Source organism: Marmota marmota, unplaced genomic scaffold (genome assembly GCF_001458135.2).
Source record: "Marmota marmota marmota unplaced genomic scaffold, marMar, whole genome shotgun sequence".
NCBI lineage: Eukaryota > Metazoa > Chordata > Mammalia > Rodentia > Sciuridae > Marmota > Marmota marmota.
Genome location: NW_025999842.1, coordinates 66,682,292 through 66,705,402, shown reverse-complemented (window position 1 = coordinate 66,705,402; position 23,111 = coordinate 66,682,292). Strand labels below are relative to the sequence as shown.

The 23,111-nt window shown below is 36.1% G+C and overlaps 1 protein-coding gene across 16 annotated transcripts in view; it reads left to right on the top strand.

Annotated features, from left to right (window-relative positions):
* Nucleotides 1-3,341: 3,341 nt before the first annotated feature.
* The window catches only part of Syne1 (spectrin repeat containing nuclear envelope protein 1), a 373,023-nt gene continuing 353,253 nt past the window's right edge, over nucleotides 3,342-23,111 (top strand). For all 16 annotated transcript variants that reach the window (XM_048800010.1, XM_015502320.2, XM_048799993.1 and 13 more), the window contains exons 1-2: nucleotides 3,342-3,396; nucleotides 22,663-22,724. In XM_048800010.1, coding sequence (XP_048655967.1) covers nucleotides 3,357-3,396; nucleotides 22,663-22,724 — 102 coding nt within the window. In that variant the 5' untranslated portion in view covers nucleotides 3,342-3,356. The remainder of the gene's footprint in view (nucleotides 3,397-22,662; nucleotides 22,725-23,111) is intronic.

Here is a 23,111-nt window from a genome sequence, read left to right as displayed (position 1 = left end):
TATATATATATATATATATATTTGGGTTGAGGATGCAGCTCAGTGGTTAAGCACCTCCAGGTTCAATCCCCAGTATAAAAACAAATAAACAAAAAAATTATAAGAGGCGTATTAGTTAAGAAAACAAAATAACGTATATTTATATTATTGTAAAAAAAGAAAGAAAATCTATTTGATTGAAGAGTTAGCCTGATTAAAAATTTAATGTCCGACCACTCTTCAATATAGAATTGAATAGAAAAAGATGTTGTGGTATACATATACACATATAATGTGGAATACCAGCCAGCTTTAAGAAGAAGGAAGTTCTGTCATTTCTGGCAACATGAATGAAGCTGGAGGACTTTATGCTAGGTGAAATAACCAGATATAGGAAGAAAAATACTGCATACATTGTTCTTGAAAAAGTCAAACACAGAGAAACAGAAAGCAGAACGTAGTTACCAGATGCAGGGGGAGGGTTGGAAGAGGGATGTATAAGTTACAGTGTACTGAGTTGTAAGGCTGGTAGGTCTGTAATTTAAGTTCCAGTGTGAGGACTATAGTTAACATTGTATTATAGACTGGAAATTGGATGAGACTTGAGTTCAGATACTCTTACCATACATGAAAGGTAACAGTGAAGTACAGCATATATATTAGATGGCTGGGATGAGTCTATTGAATCTTTTTGCCTCCATTTTTCTCCCAATGTCTTTTTCTATCTACTAATTGCTTGGCTGTAGTGTGTGTGTATATATATATGTATATGTATATATATATGGAGAGAGAGTTATAAATGTTGTATACTACAAATGTATATAATAAAAAAGTCAATGTTTAAAATAACATGTAGAAAGATAAGGGATACTTTTCAGTGGCAGCAAAGCATTTGTGGATTATTTTTCTGCCTCTGAGATTATACCCCTACATGGTGAGTGTCACTCCTGTGCCTGCCGTTGTTTGTGAAATGACTATTTGAGTCCAGCCCAGCTCTACTGGAGTAATCCTGCAAAGACACCTTGCTGAAAGGACATCTGTGGCTCCTCCTCCTGCCTGATGTCCATATGGCAGCCACACTCTTGATAATTCCACTAATCCTTATCCTACAGAACCAGGAACCTGAGATTTAGTACCCAAAATGCTACTCTTAACCATGCTTTTAAATTAATTTGAAAGGTGGTAACTTGCACCAAAATCGCCTCTGAATCTATATTCCAGTGCTTTTCCTGTGTCCCTGTTGCCCCTCCTTCCAATCCCACTGTTTCTGCTGCTATTTTTTAAATGGTAATTTTTTTTTTCTCAAGGTTGGTATTGTTTCTTCCTGAAAAGAAACAACATTGCCCTTGACAGTGAAAACCAAAAATAAAAGGGAAGGTCATGTGGTTGCGTATTCCAGTTGGAGCAGAGACAACACATCATTTTCAAGCCAGCATCTTTCACTTCTGTTGATTCTCTGAAACGCCAGCGGTTGGTTCACACATATACCGTGGGTTCCATTGGGAGGCGATTTGGTAATGAATCAGGGACTGCTACATTCCGGATCCTTTCCCTCTAGAGCCACCCACACACAAATACACACAGATGCAGTGCTGTTTGAGGAAATAGTACTTTTCAGGGCTGTAAAGGAGTTAGCTTATGAGGGCAATAGGTTTAGGTTCTTCATCTTTCTTTCTGTCTAGCTCCTGTGCCCTCCCCACCAAGTCCCCAAGGTAACCAGCAAGAGCCTTGCACATAGACTGCAGAGTGAGTGCTTCTTAAGGCACCCAGTAACCCAGTGGTCCTCCTTTAGGGTCTCAGACCCTTCTGAATCTAACTTTTTATATCCACAATCTAACTTGTTATACCCTTTAGCTTTTTGCCAAATGGAAACAAGACTTTAGTGAGAAAGTTGAAAGGATAAGAAATTCTACATGTAATGTGATGCTAAATCATCTCCCTGTCATCTGCTCAGTTTCTTAGAAATATGCCCTTCCTTTTTTTCCCCTTCTCTGCAGGGCAGATGTTTAAACTGATGGAAATTTTAGCAGCCTTTGATACTTTTCTGAATCTTGAATACAAGTGAGAATCTCAAGACTAATAAGGTTGACAATTCAAAGTTGAAAACACTGGTTCTGGGTGCGGAGGGCTCTAGGGAGTATGGACTATGAAATGACCATGCCAGGACACACAAGAGTACTGAACCCATGCTTTGCACAAAACCACGATTGCTACAGAAGCCACCCTGGAGCTGGCGCTGGCTAACCCTTAGGGGTGAAAGCTAGGTGCTATGCCTATTCTTAAGATGTAAGGATTACTTTGTTTTACTTATTAATTAACTTAATTGCCCTGAACATCCCTGAACATATTAAGAAAAATTAAACCTAATGGCTCAGATTTGCTCCGTAGATACATGCTAGAATGTCTCAACTTTGCATGAAGCTCAGATTCTTGGTGTTAGGAAGCAAGGAGGGACAAAGGAATCATGTAAATAACCGGGTTTCTCCTGGCTTGCAGGAATTGCTCCCTTTGCTAAGATAATATCCCACTAATAAGATAAAAGAAAGCAATGGTCTTTTCTATTTCCTTGACATGGAAACAACATTGCCCTTGCTATCATGTTTAAATCAGTAAGAGTAAAAACAAGAATAACAATAGCTAACTGTGTGTGTGTGGTTCTGGAGATTGAACCCAGGGATGCTTAAATATAAATGAATGCCATTTTAATGTTGTTCTATGAAAGATTCATTTAGTTTCTTCTCCCATATTCTAAAATTAAAACTTCATATAACAATTCTGAGAATTCTTATGAGTTGATTTTTTCCCCAACAAAAATGCCCTTAAAAGTTTTTAATGTTAGATTTTAATTTTTTAGCTTTATTAGAATATATTTGACAAAAATTTTGTACATGTATAAAAATCATGTATATATATATATATATTGGGGGGAGTATATGTGTGTGTGGGTGTGTGTATATATCTATATCTAAGGGGAGCAATGTAATGATTTGTTACATGAATGTATTGTGAAGTGATTGTTATAATCAAATTAACATCAAGGTCTTAACATCATAAAGATGCCTGAATTTCTAAATATTAAATGAAAAAATGTTTCTCCCCCACCCTCACTGAAAATGCATCAGAAGCACTTTTTGTAAGTGAATGTGGAGACTGCTCCCTAGAGGGCTGGTAGTGGGGATAGTCATTTGGTCAGCTCACAGGGGGTAAGGCTGAAGAATGAGAAAACTTAGGTCTTTACAAAGGTGTTGCTATAGTGATAATTTAAGGAGACTGCTGCTAGGAGAGCCTCAAGTTTCCTCGGTGAAACTATGTTTTGTTTAGATATTGACTGAATGAGGGCAACTTCTCAAAGCCAGTAAACTAGTTTAAAACAGAATATGATAAAAATAAACTACAAGACTCCAGGAGCAATAAAAGGTATTTTATTATTGCTTTTATTGTTAATGTTTGTGTGTGTGGGGGGGTGTAGTGTGTGTGTGTGTGTGTGTGTGTGTGTGTGTGTGTATACTTGTTTTCTTCTGCTATAACTTGAGTCAGAATCCCTGGTACAAATTTTAGACCAACTCTGAAAGTTTAATTTTTTTTCTTTCTATTTTATCTTAATCTAAAATGAATGAACATGAATAATACTGGTTCGTAGTCATGACTGTCAGTAACTTAAAACCAGTATTTGTAGTGAAAATTTTGAATAGTGAACATTTAGGTGATTCATCATTAGGTATTTTAAGAAATGGTATCTTTAATTTGAGACATCAGTTTATTTGGGGTTCATGACTTCAGAGATCTCAGTCAGTTGGTAGATGGGTGATTTCTATGCTCTGGACCCAAGGTGAGGCAGAATATCATGGCAGAAGAGTGTAGAAGAGGAACACAGCTCAAGATATGGCAATCAGGAAGCAGAGAGAGCCCCACTCACCAGGGACAAAATATAAACCCCAAATCCATGCCCTTTTGTATATGATGGATTCTTTTCTCTGGGGTTACCATGGAAGTTACATGAAATATCTTATAGTTATAATAATAGTATGTTTTAAGCTGATAACAAATTAACTTTGACTGCATACAAAGTTCTATATTTAACCTCTCCCCCTAAATTTTATTTGTATCACAATTTACATTGTTTTACATTCACTATTAATACATTATTGTAACCACAGTTATCTTTAACACTTTTGGTTTTTAACTTTTATATTCAGTTTATAAGTGATTTGCACCATCATTACAGTATTAGAGTATTCTGAAGTTGACCATATTGTTAACTTAGTATTTTTTTTATATTTTCACATTGTCAATTTACATCTTTTTTTTCAACCTGAACAACTCCCTTTAACATTTCTTGTAAGGTAGGTCTAGAGATGATGAACTCCCTCTGCTTTTGTTTATGTGAGAAAGTGAGTTTTTGTTGTTGCTGTTGTTTTGTTTTATTGTTATATCTCTCCTTCATCTTCTCCTTTTAAGAGACCACTTTGCCAAATATAGTATTCTTGGTTTGCATTTTTTTCTTTCTTTCAGGCTTTTGAATATATCTTCTCACTTTCTCCTAGTCCATAAGCTTTCTGTTGAGAAATCTGCTCATAACCTTACAGAGGTTCCCTTACATGTAAAAAGTCTCCCTTTTTCTTACTGCTTTCTAAATATCCTTTACTTTTGAACTTCTGAGAATTTGATTATAATGTGTCTTGGAGAAGAACTCTTTGTGTTGTTTCTTCTTTGGGACTCATGAATCTCAAGGTTTATTACCCTATTCTCATTTGGGGAATTTTCTGATATAATTTTTTATTAAAATAACCCTTTTTCTCTTTCTCTGTCTTTGATTACTCTAGAATTACCATCATATGTATGTTGATTCACTTCATGGTATCCAATAAGCCCCATATTTTTTCTTTATTTTACTCTTTTCCTTAATTTTTGATACTCTGATTAGATAAATTCAAACTTATTTTCAAACTCACTCTTCTACTTGATTGAATCTGCTGTTGAAATTCTGTGGAATTTTAAACTTTGGTCATTGTGTTCTTCACATCCTGAATTTGTTTAGTTGTTTTTTGTCGAACTGATATGTATATTGTTCTTCTGACATTGTTTAATTGTCTTTTTGTGTTCTTCTGTAATTTATGGGTAATCTTTTAGAATATTATTTTTTAGGTAGTTGATAGATCTCCATTAATTTAGAGTTGATTACTGATGCTTTATTTTGATGGTATTATATTTATCTGATTATTTGTGATCCTTATGGCATTCTATTGGTGCTTGTGTATTTACATATTTTGGCACCTCTTCCTGTATTCACAGACTGGCATTCGCAGGGAAAACCCTTTGCTAGTCCGTCTGTATAGAATTTGGGGCAGACCTGCTAACTGTCCTTAGACAGGCTTGCTCCTGGAGTCCTATGGCAGGCTGACATGATGCCTGTGTCAGGGGGCATATGAGCTTGTCACCTGAGTGCATACGGTCTGACCTGGTGCCTTAGACAATGAGGGTAGACTTGGACCTATGGTGGACTGGGGTGAGCCCTGGCAATGGATCCGTGGAGGCTAGACTGAAGATTGAGTCCACAGGGGCTCAATTAGAGCTGGTGTGGATCTCTTGCTGAGTTAATGAGAGCTGGCCTGAGCAGGGATGGGACTGGCATCTGGGTGCACCTGGGAAAGTCCTGGGCCCTGGATCTGTGGGGTTGGGTCTAGAGACTGGGTCTGATTACAGCATTCACCAGGGCAGACGCTGAGGAATGTGGAGGTCAGGCACTCATTTCACTACTGTCCCCCACACAGAGGAAATCTTTCTTTATGCTGTGCTATGCAGATTTACTTTCTTAGGTACACCTTTTCGTAGTGTACTGTGCTCCAGTCAGGTGCTAGAATTTCTCACCTGGATTCCTTAACTCTTCTGATGACTGTTAAATTGATGCTTCTGTGATGGGGTAGGCACTAGAAACTTCTCTTCACTATTTTATGGATGTCATTATTTTTCAACATCCTGTGAAGGTGACTCGGAATTTTACTTCTTTTTCAACTATGTTGATATATTCTAGTTTTCTTCCGTAAGAATAATTTTCTTCAGTGACACCTCCTACAACATAAGGAGGTAGCTGAACCATTTCTTTGACAGAAAACAAATGCAGATATAGTAGTCTTATGCTGACGTGGCTAAATGGAGTTGCTTGCTCTTGATATAGACTCATGACTTACAAAGTTTTATGTAAAATGTGCCATGCATTATGATAGCTGGTTGAAATTTGGAATCTGCTACTTGGTTATATATAAAAATTCTAAAATCATATGATCTTGAATGGATATTTATCAAATTTCATGAATTTGTTGATATATTTACATCATGAAATGTAAATTTTCTTTGGTTCTAATTATTTTGAGTTTCCATGAAATAATACTTTTTAACATTTATACAAATTTAAAATACTATGAGAGGAAATTAAAAAATGTGAGAACATGATAACAATTCTCTTCTCCCTTTCCCCCCAAAATAACATAGATATAACAAAGATATAAATTATAACAAAAAATATGTCACCTGAGTCCATAGGGTCTGATGGTGCCTTAGACAATGAGGGTAGACTTTTTTTAAGTTGGGTGTCTTTATTTGCTTATTATCTCTAAGATTTCTCATCCTATTTCTTCCTTAGTTTCCTTATCTTACCTCCATCTGTGCATGTGTGGAATAAATATTTCAGTATAATACCTTAAATACAGTTATCTTCGGGTGATTTAGGAGGTAATTTGTTTAAGAGAATAGAGTAATGGGTCCGTGGCAAAGTGGAAAATACAAGTTGATGGAAAACATACTAATTAAAATGTTTTCTTAGGGTTTTGCTGGTGGAAGGAGATACATTTTGGACCCAGATTCTTCCCATATGTCACTATACGCGAATACCTGCTTCTCATGGTGTAGGTGCCTGGTTGAAAACATTTATAAGCCGGAAGAGTGGCATCTCTTCCAGGGGAGGGAGTGGAACATGGACGGATGGAGACCAAAGGGAAGGACTGATAGTGGTTGCCAGAGTTGTCTAGTTAGAGGAATAAAACGGTACCTTAGGTAGGGAGGCCCAGAGGTTAGTTTGGGTTGGTTGACTAAGGAAACATATGAATCAGTAAGAAACCATTCAAACTGATTTAAAAAAATGAAGAAGTCTGACATGATTTGAAGAACTGCATGTGACTAACTGCATCATGAATGATGTGGCCCTTTCCCTTCCCTGGCAGCAGCACACTGTCACACATTTGATCCAGTCTTTAGGAAAGTGCAAAAATGGGCCTTGGGTACAGTGTTCAATTTTAAATAAGTAGAGGACAGAAGACAGCACCTCATGTTGGTAAAGGGTTTGGCTTTGGGGTCAAGCATAAATAGGAGCAAGTCTCGGCTTCCTCTAAATGTGGCATCTCTGACATAACACGAAGTAAAAAGAGCCGCTATTCTCATTATTATTTGGACAGAGACAATTTCCAGGACAGTAGCTTATGCTGTAGCTGATGCAGCAGATGTTCTAGGGCACAACCTAGATGCTGCCCTTCAGTTCTGAGGTCCTCATTCCCATCACTGCAGAGAATTGACTGTTAAAGCTTCACAGGAGCCATCCTTGGCCAAGAGGCAGGACATCTGCCTCTTCCAAGTTACATCCTCTTCCCACATCTAACAACTGATAAATACCGGGGTGCAAAGTCTCAGCTCCTTGCTTTCATTTAGAACACCTCTGAAAGACTGTTGCAACCTCAGAGATCTTGCTTCAACATCTCCCTCTGCCCAAGCTTGCTTCCCTCACACCCTTACACTTGTTCCTGAGAGCACCTTCCCAAAAGCCTCCTGCTGACAAATCCCTTGCAGAATCTGTTTCCTTGTAAACCTAACCTATGACACACGATAGTGCCAGATACAAATATAGACCCGAGGAAGGGAAATTCTTCTGTGGATTCTTACAGGAGCCAACTCCCATGAACATCTGACTCGATTCTGTTTCCTGTTGAAGAAGCTGAAGCGGGGTATGAGGTGGGCTAGGAATTAAGGTGTAAAAAGTTGCAGAACTGATGAGAGGAAATCAGGGTGTCACTGGAGGGTGGGGAGAAGTCTTTAGTTTGTAGTTCAGAAAGATGTGACCATAGAGAGCCTAACTTTGTATTGCTCTGTAAATCCACTAGATTCTAGCCAAATCATTTCTAACATAGTGCAGGGGGACAAAGGGTCAGAAGGAATTCATTGGACCTCGGCATGCATTTGCTGAGACACTGTTTCTGAAATGGGGTCACCCCATCTGGGAGTTGGGAATAGCACTTGCATTGTTTAATCTCCAGATCAGATGATATATAAGCATTTTTTTCTGGAAATCATCATGGGCTATTTGGATATGAGAGTGGAATAAAATGATTGAAGACACAGATGCAAATATCTATGCCCCACTCTTTGGTGTCTCTGTGAACCTCAGGCAAGTTGATTAACCTTGGTAGTTCCCATTAACCTTAAGTATAAAATCAGGATAGGGTGGGGGCATGTTTCCTCACAGGGCTGTTGAAATGTTGGATGATGTGAATAATGACCATATGCAACATGATGTCTGCCATATACATTCCAACTAAATGATAGACGATTATTATTAAAATGAAATTTAAAATATTACATTATTATATAAATGAGCTTGTTCAAGTACATTGGGGCTGACACCCAGAAGAACTGTCAGTGACCACTCTCCAGGTGCTGTCCCACATGGACACCCCTGCAGCAGGTTCTATTATCCTTAGTCTATTCTTTTATCCTGATTTTCCTTATTCCTGAGGTCACTGATATCACTCCAATCCTGAAACAACAGAAAGCTACAGCACCCTCTGGTGCTCTGTGTGCAGGTCTTCCAGATGGCCAAGGGAGCTTTGTGTTCTTCAGGCTGAATTTGAGATTGGAATTTCCAACATCTGCTCTTTAAACTGCCCTTTGACTGCATTTTTAGTTTTGCTCTTTTAGCTTCTTGTTTACTTTTTCCATGTCATCTCTATCTCCAGTTTATTAATTGTGATGGTGAAATTGAAGTTCTTTTGATATGAGATATAAGTAAAATTGTGTGAAATTATTGCATTTGTGCTTTGATAGTGATAAAATAATATAGGTAGAGAGAAAAATATTAAGATCACCAGGTGAAAATACAAATAATATTAGTAGGTATATGAAACATGAAATAACAAAATGTAAAATGATGGATTATAATCATGAGCCCATTTAAGAAAACGGGTAGTAATTCAATGAACAATAACAACCTCCAAACTTTGAAAGCACTAACTGGGGAAAAGCCACCTTTATTTGGTAGGTTTTTTTGTTTTGTTTTTGGTTAAAGATTAGACTAAGTGGTAGATATCAAGTATATGAACAGTGTGATCAAGTACTCTCCATGTTCTCCCCCTATGCAAAATAACCCTGTATTTTGATTCTTAAAATTCTAGCACTGAGTTCTTTGTATACTCTGGATATTAGGGCTCTATCTGAAGTATGAGGAGTAAAGATTTGTTCCCAGGATGTAGGCTCCCTATTTACCTCTCTTATTGTTTCTTTTGCTGAGAAAAAAACTTTTTAGTTTGAGTAAGTCCCATTTGTTGATTCTAGTTATTAACTCTTGTGCTATGGGTGTCCTATTGAGGAATTTGGAGCCTGACCCCACAGTATGTAGATCGTAGCCAACTTTTTCTTTTATCAGACACCGTGTCTCTGATTTGATATCAAGCTCCTTGATCCATTTTGAATTCACTTTTGTGCATGGCGAGAGAAAGGGATTCAGTATCATTTTGTTGCATATGGATTTCCAGTTTTCCCAGCACCATTTGTTGAAGATGCTATCCTTCCTCCATTGCATGCTTNGGGGAGGGGAGGGGGGATAGTAGAGGATAGGAAAGGCAGCAGAATACAACAGACACTAGTATGGCAATATGTAAATCAATGGATGTGTAACTGGTGTGATTCTGCAATCTGTATACGGGGTAAAAATGGGAGTTCATAACCCACTTGAATCAAAGTGTGAAATATGATATATCAAGAACTATGCAATGTTTTGAACAACCAACAATAAAAATTAAAAAAAAAAACCAAAGGTATTGTGTCCAACTACAACTAAAAGATAAATATTAAGGAAAAAAATTCTAGCACTGAAGCACAGTTTAATGTTGAAAGCAACTGGTGAATTTGAATTTATACTAATTTTGTTAGTATGAGGGTGGCTTTGCAGGAAATTTCCCAATCCTCCCTTTCCTTCTGCTGCTCTGAATTGCTCACAATTCACAACAGGAAAAGGTTTCAGAGTCACAGTGTCTTCCTTGCAAAATCAGGAGGCCCCCTTTTTTGCAAAGACAGTTTTTTGCATGTGTCAAGTTCATGCAGCCCCAACTCTGTACTCTCTAATTGAAATAATGCCTTTATCAACATCAGTTGTCCTTCACAGATATCTACACATGGAATTTATTAGGAAAGATCTTAGATATGGGACCAGAATTTTCTCTTTAGTTTTTATCCTAGCAAATGTTATAGGTTGGTTTCCATATTTTCCACATTCATTCTATCTTTAATACAATAATAATAGTCTTTTTTTAAAATCTGGTAACTATTGCATGTCATTATTTGTTCTTAATTTTTCTTTGCATATATCAACCATTGGATGATATATAATTCTTTCTGATTTTGTTTTCCTTGCTGGATGTTGAGGACCCAAATGATCCTCTCAGTTTGCCCCCACAGATGGTCAGAGCAGAGTGGCTGGCACATAGAGGGAAGACAATGAAATCAATTAAGTAAGCAAATCAAATAATTGTTTTATGACTCTAGTTGAAATTGCATTAGTGTAGGAGTTTGATAACCTAAATTCTGGTCCTGATGCTGTAATTCTCCTGAGTTTGTTACATAACATAAATTCCAGGCATTTCTCTCTTTTTTAAAACTAATTTTATATTTTAATTAGGACATATTATTTTTACATATTTATGAAGTATGATGTTATATTTTAATTCATGTAAACATTGGGTAATGATTAATTTGGGGGTAATTAGCATATTCATCACCTTAAACTTTTGTTATCTCCTATGGAGAATGCATTCAAAATCCTCTCTTCCATCTATTTTGAGATATTCAGTGCATTATTGTTAACTCTAGGCGTCCTTCTGTGCCATAGAACACTAGAAATTCTTCCTGTCTAGCTGGAGCTTAGCACTCTCCCCAGCCTCTGATAACCTCCCTTCTACCCTCAACTTCAACAAGACTAAGATTTTTAGATTTCATGTGTGCGTGAGATCATGCAGTGTTTGTCTTTCTGTACTCAGCTTGTTTCATTTAGCACAATGCCCTTCAGGTCATTGGCACATTTCTTAATGCGCCCTCTGCTTTAGTTTCTTTGTTTCCATCCTGGCTGATGATACCTCCTCCTCCTTTACTTGTGAAAACCAATGAGACATACATGTGAAAGTATGTCAATTTAAATGTTATGCAGATATAAATTGTTACTTTATCATATGATCAATGTTTTCTGCAACATTTGCATTCACAAATAGAGGTAGAAAAGGTATAAAAAAGCAATAAAACTTTGCCCAAAGTATTTAAATTTATTAACTTAAGGTATTAGAAATTGCCAAAATAAGCTCTGCTGTTTTCACTCTTATTATATTTTTCTTCTCTTGATTGTAATGATTTTCTTATGAGGGCACATCTCTGTCACTATTGCTATATTTCCATATTGTACATATAGTCCTTTATGCAGACACCTAAGGGACCAGCTTAAATTTAAATTCAGAATTTTTAGGACTTCAAAAATATAATATGGCACACATACTATGTATTATGTATGTATCATTTCTAATCTATCTATGGCAACACCTTGCCATCAGAGACCTTCATATTTCTGCAAAGTATTAATTTTCATATTAAAGGGAATAACAGATTACTGATAGCCTCTTCTCAATTTATATCACATTTTTGCTACCAAATGAGTTACTAAAATTTATCAAATTCCAGGCTAAGGCTTGAAGGCTGATGCACCTGTTACCTCCACTCCCTCAAATCCTCTAGAGATTACGGAATGCTCATAAATGCAAAGCATTTCCCATTGTTGCACCCCTAGGGACTAACTCAAGACATGAAATATGGTCTGATGTATGTTCTTATAAAGCTGTACGTGCTTAATTGACTCCACCCCAACAAATGCATTACATTTATTTTTTTTAGAATTCTGCATATTTATTTCAGTGACAGGTTTTATTATTAACATTAATAAGAATTTAAGAGGGAACACATCATCCCCGATGGAAACCTTTAACAGTTCCATTCCAAGTAATAGTCACTTGTTTCAATTATAATTCACTTTAATTTTCATAGTTTAATATGTCTTCATTCTAAAGAAAGTATGGATAAGTATTTTTAACAAAGTGCTTGCCGTGTTATTTTAATTCTTTATTAGAATTTTACCCTTTGATGAGTAGAACTTGAAGGCCAGTATTATTGACATAAAATACACTGGTGAGTCATTAATCTGATCTTTGGAATACAGCTGAAAAATATTTTTAAAATCACCTGTAAATAAAATACACCATTATGAAGCAACATTACAATTCTTTATAATTTAGAATTTTTTTCTTACACTTAGCTGATTGACATGCCATATAGTTTTCCTGGTCTGACAATAACATATTGAAATTGTTAAAAATAAATGGTTCAGGCTCTACTTTTAACCCACAATAACCACTTAAAACTATAAACTTCAATTTTTATTCATTTCTTTATTGTTTACATTTCTGAAAAAAGTTATTAATGTTTATAATAGTAAAATAAATACAACAAAATACCAGGATAAATGCACCCTCTTCTACCCATTCCTTCTCCATCATATAGGACCAGATTTGAATGACAGAGTATCTGTCACATGAAGTATATGATATTTCATTTACATTGGAAATATTGTGTCACTTTTACATAGCCTTTCATCAGAGTTATTAGACTGTCTGCATTTTGGCACTTCTCAAATAGGTGTATCTCAGGGTGAAGGATTTATGCCCAAATAAGCATATTAATTATGGTAATAAGCTTATACAATAATAACTTCCAATTGTTTATTGTTAATTGGACAATAACAATTTAATTGAAATGTTGACAGTAGCAGTAAATGCTTGTATTGATTTATGTCTATCATCATGCCTAAATTCACAGGGCAGAGTTCAGGTAATGGTCATCAATGAGAATGGTTGCCTGCCCCGTCTAACCCAGTAGAAATTTGGCAATGCCTGAAGACATCTTGATTATGAGACTGGAGTAAGGATGTTTCTGGCATCTAGTGGGTTGCTGCCAGGGATGCTACTAACACCCTCTGATTCAAAAGATGCCCTTTCCCAACAGAGTTATCCTGCCCAAAATGTCAGTAGTGCTGAAGTTGAGAAATTCCAACTTAGAAACTGAAGTAATTGTGTTCTTCTCTTCCTTTGTGCCTTAGACTTGAAGTGAAATGACTTCAAGTTTTGCAAATGTAACTTTAATGAAACTGGTCTCTGGATCCAGTCCCTGGTTCTCTATATAAAAGAAATACAGCTCCATTTCCTAAAAGTATAAGAACAATAAATCTTTACTGACATTCACTTGAAAAATCACTGAAGTGTAGTGATTAGAGTACTCAACATTAAAACCCTAAAAATTTATTCTGCTCATTTTTTTCACTCAACTCTAGAACTTTTGATAGCTATGGAGCTTCTTTCCCTCTTCCTTTCCTTGTCCTCTCCCACCAACTCATGCTGGATCTAATGCAGAGTAACTCATATACCCTGTTCCTTACTATGTTTTATTCCATGTTTCTATCTGTCACATAAATGAATGGCTTTGTTTCAGTTAACTCTTAGTGTAACAAACTGCTCCAAAACATTGTGGCTCACGACAATCACAATTTATTATTTCTCACAATCTGTGCCTCAGTGGACTGGCTGGTGAGTTCACAGTTAAATAGCAATGGTTTTTATAAAGGATGCGTATATAAGACAATGTGCCAGGCAATGACTTAGTGTTTAGGGATACAACATGGGGAAAAAGCTTTCTTTCCTTGAGGATTTTGTGATCAGGTATGGGTGAGTGCAGGATAGAGCTGGTATCAGATGCAGTAGCCGTGAAGTCTTAGGCCTTGATTTGCCGATTTCACCTTGGCTCCTCTGTGGCTGACTTCCTCTGCAGGACTTGCTGAGCGAGGAGATACAAGATGACCTCACCTCACTTGTCTGGAAGCTGGTTCTGGCTATCAGATAGTTCATTTCAGTTCTTCTCAAAGTGGATTTGCATCCTCAAAACCAGACTGCTTTCCTTGCTCGATAATTTTCAGATAGTAATTCAGGACAGCTAAAACAGAAGCTGCCAGGTTTCTTAACTCCAAGAGTGAGTCAAATGACATAAAGTCATTTCTGCTGCATTATTAATCAAAGAAAGCATAATATGGGATCAGATTGAAAGGAAGGGGAAGTCAATTCTACCCTTGATGGAGGAAGGGCAAGATCACATTGCAAAGGAGGATGCATACTGGGAGAAGTTTTTGTGATCCTAATTTAAAATGTCTTCTGGTCTATTATTATTGGTATTCTTCCTACATGCAAAATATACACATTCCTTCTTGAGACTCCAAAAGTCATGTCCAGCTCCAATCTCAGCATCAAGCTCCAAGTCCAGTATTGTGTCACCTACATCTGGTGCAGATACAGACAAGATTCCAACCACAGTTCCTCTTGATCCATAGACCTGTAAATTAAAAGCAGAAGTTATCTGTTCCTCATGTATTCCACATGCAGTGATCAGAGAAGAATAGGTCATTGCAATGGACAATACTGTCCTAAAGGGGAAAACACACACACACACACACACACACACACACACACACACACAGGAATTAACGGTCATAGTCCAAAGTAATTTTGAAATCCAGCAAGACACATGTATAGCTCCTTTAACTGACAGGCCAATTCCTTGTCTTCTAGATAAGAAGTGACTCATGGCTTCAAGTGACAGTTTTCTCAGCCTCTTCCTAGCTTAAGTCATGTTTTCAAAGTCTTCTATTCTTTTTAAACCAGTCTGCTCCTTTGGTACAAGCTGGTGTCCTAAACGTCTGTTTGGGGTTCATTCTATTCTCCCAAACCTAATATTTGTACTGGGCATGCTGTGGCATGCCTGTAAACCCAGCAACTTGGGAGGCTGAGGCAGGAAGATCTCAAGCTCAAAGCCAGCTTCAGTAACTTAGACCCTCAGCAACTTAGCCAGACCTGTCTCAAAATTGAAAAAGAAAAGAAAAGAAAAAGTCTGGGAATGTGGCACAGAGAAAGAGCACCTGGATCCAATTACCAGTAGCACAATAAATAAATGAATAAATGAATAAATAAATAAATAGATATATAGATAGATAAATAAATAAATAAAGCAGACTTTGGACACATGAAGGCTGCTCTGGGCAATGCCTTTAAGATTAATTTCCTTAAGGTACTTTTGATAAACTTAAACCTTAGAAGCTGGTTTGTTTAGTGGAGGAGGTCAAGTAGGCTCTATTAGAAAGCTTTTTGAGTTCTTCCTTTTGTTTTCCAACCCTATGATGAAGTAGAATTGATAGATGCAACTTTATATATATTTCAAGATTTATAACATGATGATTGGATATATGTATACTTTGTTGTGCATAATTACCATAACCTAAAAGAACACATTCATGAATGGATAAAGAGAATCCACCAGGCAATATTATTTAGACACACACACACACACACACACACACACAGGAAATCCTGCTATTTGTTGCAACATGGGTGAATCTGACAAGCTAGACACAGAAAGAAACTGTATAACCTCACATGTGAAATCTAAAAAAGCCAAACTCTTCCTGGGTTCCTAACCATGGGTCTTACAAACATATTCTTCATTGCTGTTACCCTGAAGCTATTTATTCCTTTGCAAATCATTTTCCTGCAAAGACTGAAAATAACAGACCATCTTATTTTCCAATCCACCATAGCCTGGGCCTTCGATGTTTCTTCTAATCTGTGCTTGCAAACAAAATGGTTTCCTCTTTGGTTCATCAGTTTCTTTTCCAGAACTTATAACACACAGCTAAAGGAAGCCACTTGACACTTTCAGCATTGTTCGGGGAACTCTCTTTATCCAGATGCACACATTTGTTATTTCAGATGACATATTATATAATGTACAGAATACTTGTAGCCTCCTCCAATCTCCAACAGCAGTTACCTCACTGTCCTCGAGCCTCCTTTCCCTACCTGGTCCTAAAGCCAATGCCACATGTTTTAGACTTTTGTTCCCGCACTGCCACACTCTGGGTAGCAATTTCTAGTTCAATTAAATTGCACTGTGCAAGAAACCACCACCTGATTTTAATGGATTAGAGTAACAGGGATGTGTGACTTGTGATTCCTTGAGTGTCCTAGTAGTTATGACCTGGCTGGTTCAGGTGGCTGCCTTCACTGGATCAGTTAGACTAGCCGATCCCAAGATGGCCTTGCTGTGGTTGTTGGCTGTCCCCTGGGGTGCTTCAGTTCTCCTCCAAGTGACTTCTTATCCTCTGGGATCCTAGACCAGCTTCCTTATGTGAGTGCCTTAGGGAAGAGTTCCAAGAGCTAAAAATGGAAGCTCAAGGCCTCTTAGGGTTCACCTTTACAAATCACATAAAATCACTCGTCACATTATCATCAATGCAAGTCTCAAGGCCAGCCCAGACTGCAGGTGGGGGAGAGAAGATGACCTCTTGATCAGAGGAGTGACACAGTCACATCACAAAGGATATGCCGGCCAGGATGGGAAGAACTAGGGGCACACTTCACAGTCTGTCACAACCTGGTTCTGTAAATATTCTTTTCACTTATGTATTTGATTTAAAAGTTTTAACAATGAGTAATTATGAACATTTAGTTATCTTATTATGTTCAACCATCCCATATACCTTGGATCCTACTTATGTATAACAAAGTAGTGATATTAGTAATTATATACTTACAACAGGGAAAATAAAATTCTGATCCCAAAACAATTTATTTGACTCAGGTGATCTAATTTTGGCTGTTAATTAATAACCACTGCATTATCATCTTTATGCATTTGTGTCTGTTTTTTTCCTATGTAGGCACATTATTTGGTTGTGGCAAGAAATTCAGTCTGCATTTTTCTGGTTTTTTTTAAACTTCATTCCAACTTTTTTATTGATGCATCAAAAATAATGAAAACCAATTATTAGAAACAGTCAGGGGCAATGTGACCTTAAAGATTATTTATTTTAAATTAGCATTTACATTTTATGGTATAGTTACCTTTAAGATTATTATTTAAGCCATCATTATTATTAAAGATATTTATTAGGATATAATAATAATCTGCAAAAAAATGTTAATAATGATCTATAGCAAGCTGAGTTTTGTGTGTGGTGAAAGAAAGGGGTATAATTTCATTTTGCTACATATGGATTTCCAGTTTTACCAGCACTATTTGTTGAAAAGGGTATTGTTTCACCAAGGTATGTTTTTAGCACCTTTGTCTAGTATGTGATAACTATATTTATGTGGGTTTGTCTCTGTGTACTCTCTTCTATACCATTGGTCTTCATGTCTATTTTGGTGCCAATATCATGCTATTTTTGTTACTATAGCTCTGTAAGTATAATTTAAGGTCTGGTATTGTGATGCCTCCTGCTTCACTTTTCTCTCCGAGGATTGCTTTGGCTATTCTGGGTCTCTTATTTTTTTCAAATGAATTTCATGACTTTTTTTATTTCTATGAAAAATATAATTGGAACCTTAATAGGAATGGCATTAAATCCATATAACGCTTCTGGTAGCATGGCCATCTTGACAATATTAATTCTGCCTATCCAAGAATATGGGAGATCTTTCCATCTTCTAAGGTCTTCTTCAGTTTTTTTCCTTCATGTTCTTTAGTTCTCATTATAGAGGTCTTGTACCCCTTTTTTAGATTGATTCCCAATTTTTTTTGAGGCTACTGTGAATGGGATAGTTTTCCTAATTTCTCTTTCAGTGGATTCATCACTGGTATAAAGGAACACAAGTAGACCAGAGACCTGTGCCTACTAGAAGAAAAAGTAGGTGCAAATCTTCATCATGTTGGCTTAGGAACAGAATTCCTCAACAAGACTCCTAAAGCACAAGAAGTAAAATCAAGAGTAAATAAATGATATGATATCAAACTAAGAAGCTTCTTCACAGAAAAAAAAACCAATCAAGAATGTGAAGAGAGACCCTACAGAATATGAGAAAATATTTACCACCTGCATCTCAAATAGAGCAATAATCTCCAGGATACATAAATAACTCAGACAACTTAACACCAGAAAAACAAATAACCCAATCAATAAATGGGCTAAGGCATGGAAAGAATGGAAGAACTTTAGATAGAGGAAAGGGAGAGAAGGGAAGGGAGGGAGGAAGTGGGTAGGAATGATGATGGAATGAGTTAGACATCATTGCCCTAAATATATGTATGAAGACACGAATGGTGTGAAAATACTTTGTGTACAGTGACTTGAAAAATTGTGCTCTATATGTGTAATATGAAATTAATTACATTCTACCATTATGTATAACAAATTAGAATAAATAAATAATTTAATAAATAAATAAATGGGCTAAGGAACTGAACAGACACTTAATAGAAGAAGAAATATGAATGGTCAACAAATATATGAAAAAAATGTTCAACATCCCTAGCAATTAAAGAAATGCAAATTAAAACTACACTGAGATTTCATCTCACTCCAATCAGAATGGCAATTATCAAGAATACAAGCAACAATAAATTTTGGTACAGATGTGGAGGAAAAGGTCCATTCATACACTGCTGGTGGGACTGCAAATTGTGTAACCATTCTGGAAAGCAGTATGGAGATTCTTCAGAAAACTTGAAATAGAACTGCCATTTGACCCAGTTATCCCACTCCTCAGCATATACCTTATGGACTTAAAAATCAGCTTACTATAGAGATGTGGCCACATAAAGGTTATAGTAGTTCAATTCACAATAGCTAAGCTATGGAACCAACCTGGGTGCCCTTTAATGGGTGAATGGAAAAAGAAAATGTGGTATATATACCCAGTGGAATATTACTCAGCCATAAAGAAAAAGGGAAAGATGGTATAATGGATTGTACATAACTTTCCTGTGTTCATATATGATTACATGACCAATGCAACTGTACATCATGTACAACCACAAAATGGAAACATATACTACATGTATGTATGTCAAAATACATTCTACTGTCAAGTATAACTAAAAACAACAAATAAAAATTTAAAAAATTAACCACTAAAAAAGTAATCTATGGCAAACTATTAATAATACATTAATATTAGATAATTTTAGTATTTTTTTGCCAGAGTTTTTTTTTCAAATTTAACTATATTTATTTAAGCAATGTAGTTTTCTTCTTAGTATTTGTATATTAAATGTGACATTGATTAGATGTATTCAGGAATTCATGATTTTACTCTTTATGATTTTTCATGCTTCTGATAGAATTTATTGTACATTATTAAGAGCATACTCATGAATACTCATGTACTTCTCAGAAATAAGTTCTTATGGAAGAATTTGTTCAATATATTTTAATATAGTCATTTCAGTTACTGTTAACATTCCAAAAACATCATCTGTTAAAATGGATATTGGCATGTATTTTAATATTCTTTTTATTTAGTAATGCTATTTACAAACTAATGAGCACAAGATTCTGTAGCATAGTTTTACATAAATAATGATACATGTCAAATCCATTATTCATAATAAAATTACCAGGTAATCAACATACTTCTAGACTCTATGTTTGTATGATGAGTGACAAAGGTTCTGTAGTAACCCAAGCTACCATTTATTTTGACCTCTTCGCTTCTAACTGCATGAATACACCAGGGTGAACCATAATGGCCATAGGAACAAGTTACTGCTAACCTTAAACAATGTTCTTTTAAAAGCAAGGGCATATATATCAAGAGAACCTTAAAGCTTATGTCATGGGAGTTATTTCAGTTCCTTGTCAATAGGATTATAAAGAAGTGTTCTCATGACTATTTTTATGTAGGTTGATAGACATTTATGGCATACTTGTCTTCTGCAGTTTAAAGATCTTATGTTATCGATATTAGATTTAATTAACAAATGTGGGAGTAAATTATTCAGGTTTTACATAAAGATAAGAGTTTGCTAACAATGAAATTTTAGAATTCTTTTTTCTTTTAGGAAAATAGTACATAAAATTGAAATATTTACTAAGAATTCAGCTGACTGCATCTGATAAATATAAAAGTAGACTTTTAGGATCCAGAAAAATCTGGTTTTGCAGGCATAAAAGGAAGCATGTAGAGAATTTGACATTTAGATATACACAATGCTACACACAAAAAAAAATAATTTGAGCTCTCTAAAAGGAGGTCTTTTAACTAAAGTCTAAATATAAAATCAAAGATTTGCCATCAGATGGTAAATCTGAAGGTGGTAGCAGTGAAAATGTAAAAATTTAAAATCAGGAAGCAACATATAATCAGTAGGTATTCTTAAACTTATGACATCCTACACTAACTCATGCTAATTTATTTTAACATTTTAAAACAATGACATCTTGGTTTATAAAAGAATATATAATTTCAAATTAAGTGTCACAATTTGCATAAACTCTAATTGTATCTTCAGTCTATTTTAGACAAAGAATTGCACTTTATGTATCATAAAGTTCTGAATTTCATCACGCTTAGTTTGAATAGTTAATTTTGCAGCAGTATAACTTTATAGAACCTGAAGATTCCAAGCCAATCTCATATTTAACCATGAATTTATCATTTTCATGTGATTAGTATCTGGTAAGACCAATATACTAATTTTTATGTTATTGTCAATTAGTAATGTAATATCATGGATCCACACTTCTGAAATCCAAAACCTGGCTCTTCTGCTGGGTGATTTTGGTAAAAATACTTAATTTCTATGTGCCTTGGCTTTCTTATCTGTAAAATGAGAATTATAATAGGCTTTATTTATACGTTTGTTGTAAGAATGAAAGTTAATACATGCATTATATTTTGTTATATAATGATTAAATAAATAATAATTTAATTAAAATATAATGTGATATATGTCACGTTATACATATAATACATATAAATGTGTGTTAGCATGCATAGGAGCACCTTGTATATAGGAAATGTTACCAATTTGTAATGCTGATTTTTTTTTATACTTGAAAATTAAAACAAAAAAGCATGCTGGAAATATTTTAGAAATACTAGCATTCTGCAAATTTTATGTACATATCCAAAGCTTCTCCAAGTTAAAAGGTCTTGTTATCTATTTTCCTCATCCATTCATTGCTATTTGTCAATGTTGATCAGGTTTACATCCTAGTAGACAGTCGGATTCCAAGGTGAAACCTTGGTAAGGTCAGATCTAGAAATGTGGATTGAGCATCATCCCCCAAAGGGAGAGGAATTGAGATTAGGTGTGCTCATCTGTATCCCCCACAACATCTCATCTTGTCTGGTGTCAAACATTTGGCATCCAGGAAAGGTTGGCTGAGCAAACAGATGTTACCCTTCTTTCTAAGGGATTAAATGCCTCCTCTCTCTGGCCTTCATGCCTTTAAACCTCTAATTAAAGCTTTCCTGAACCCTGTTCTTTTCCTTCTTCATTAGTCTTCTCTTGTTGCATAACAATTACCACAGACTTAGCAGTTTAAAGCACCACACATTTATTGTCTCCACATGTTCATGGGTCAGGAGTCATGCACAGCATAGCTGCATCTGCTCAGAGTCCCACAGGCTACAAGATGCTAGTGGACTGCATCCACATCCCCATTCTTTTTAAGGGACTTCAACCTACTTTTGAATTTGTCTGCATTGCTAGCAGAATCCATTCCTTGTGGCTGTTAGTCAAGGAACCAGGTTCCTATTGGATGTTGGCTGGAGGCAGCTCTCCACTACTGAAAGAAACCCAGTTCCCTGCCTTTGACCACGTTCACAGATGGTTCACAGCATGCTGGTGCTCGGAGAGCCTCAGCTAGAATGGAGTGATTTAAGGCAACAGGATCACATGTGACACCCCACCACCAACCATTTCATATTCTGTTAGCTTGAAGCAAGTCACAGGATCTGCCCACACTCTACCGACACAAAAGTGTGGATTCCAGGAGGTAGGGATTTCTGGAGATTGCCCAGGGTGTATTCACCCCACTCCTCATTTGGGTTAAGTTCCTATAATACCTCATGTTTATAGCTCTACCTTAATATTGCTGTGTAACCCACTATATACATATGCCCTTGTCTGTCTGTCTCCACCTCTATGTCTCTCTGTCTCCCTCTACACGTAGAACTTGACATTTAGTTGGACTTAGCAAACTTTTATTTTTAACAGCTTTGTTGAGGGACAATTAATCAGTGAACTTTCAGTAAGTGAATGAGAGTAAACATAGGGATGATGTGGTGCAAACTTTAAAGTATTTGGTAATAATTTTTATTCGAATAGTTCTGTGTGATAATGTATTTAGAATTGTGTCAACCCTGAAAGAAAATAATTGTTCCAATGAATTAGAAGATAAAATGGTTTTACGATTAGTTCTAGAGCTGTATACCTTGGACCTTTTTCATAGTATAAACATGATACTTTATGCTATCTAACCAGATTCTTTTTTTTTTCTTTTAGATGAGCAAGAGATTGTACAAAAGCGTACTTTCACAAAATGGATCAACTCTCATCTGGCCAAGGTAAGGGAGACAACCCAGAGTTACAGGTTTGCATAGTTTCAGCCAAAAAGTCATGAAGTGCACAATGTGGAGGGATGTTGCTGTTGTTTTTGTCACCATTACTGATCAATGACATTGGCCATCCTATTCGCTGGTTTAATCATCACCTAAATGAGGCATTTACAGACTTTACCTTTGGAAAGAAATGGACTGACAGCCAGTCAAGAGCAGTTACTTCATGTCAATCCCATGGATCTTGCTCAAATATTTCACTGTTATTACTTCTATCTTAATTGTCAGAGTCTTTGCTCAGATGTGCTTATGTCTATTTGGAACAGGAAGAAAGAATAAGTGGTCTGTGCTGAGCAAAGAGGTTTATCTGAGGAGGTGACAACAGTGCCCCTCCCA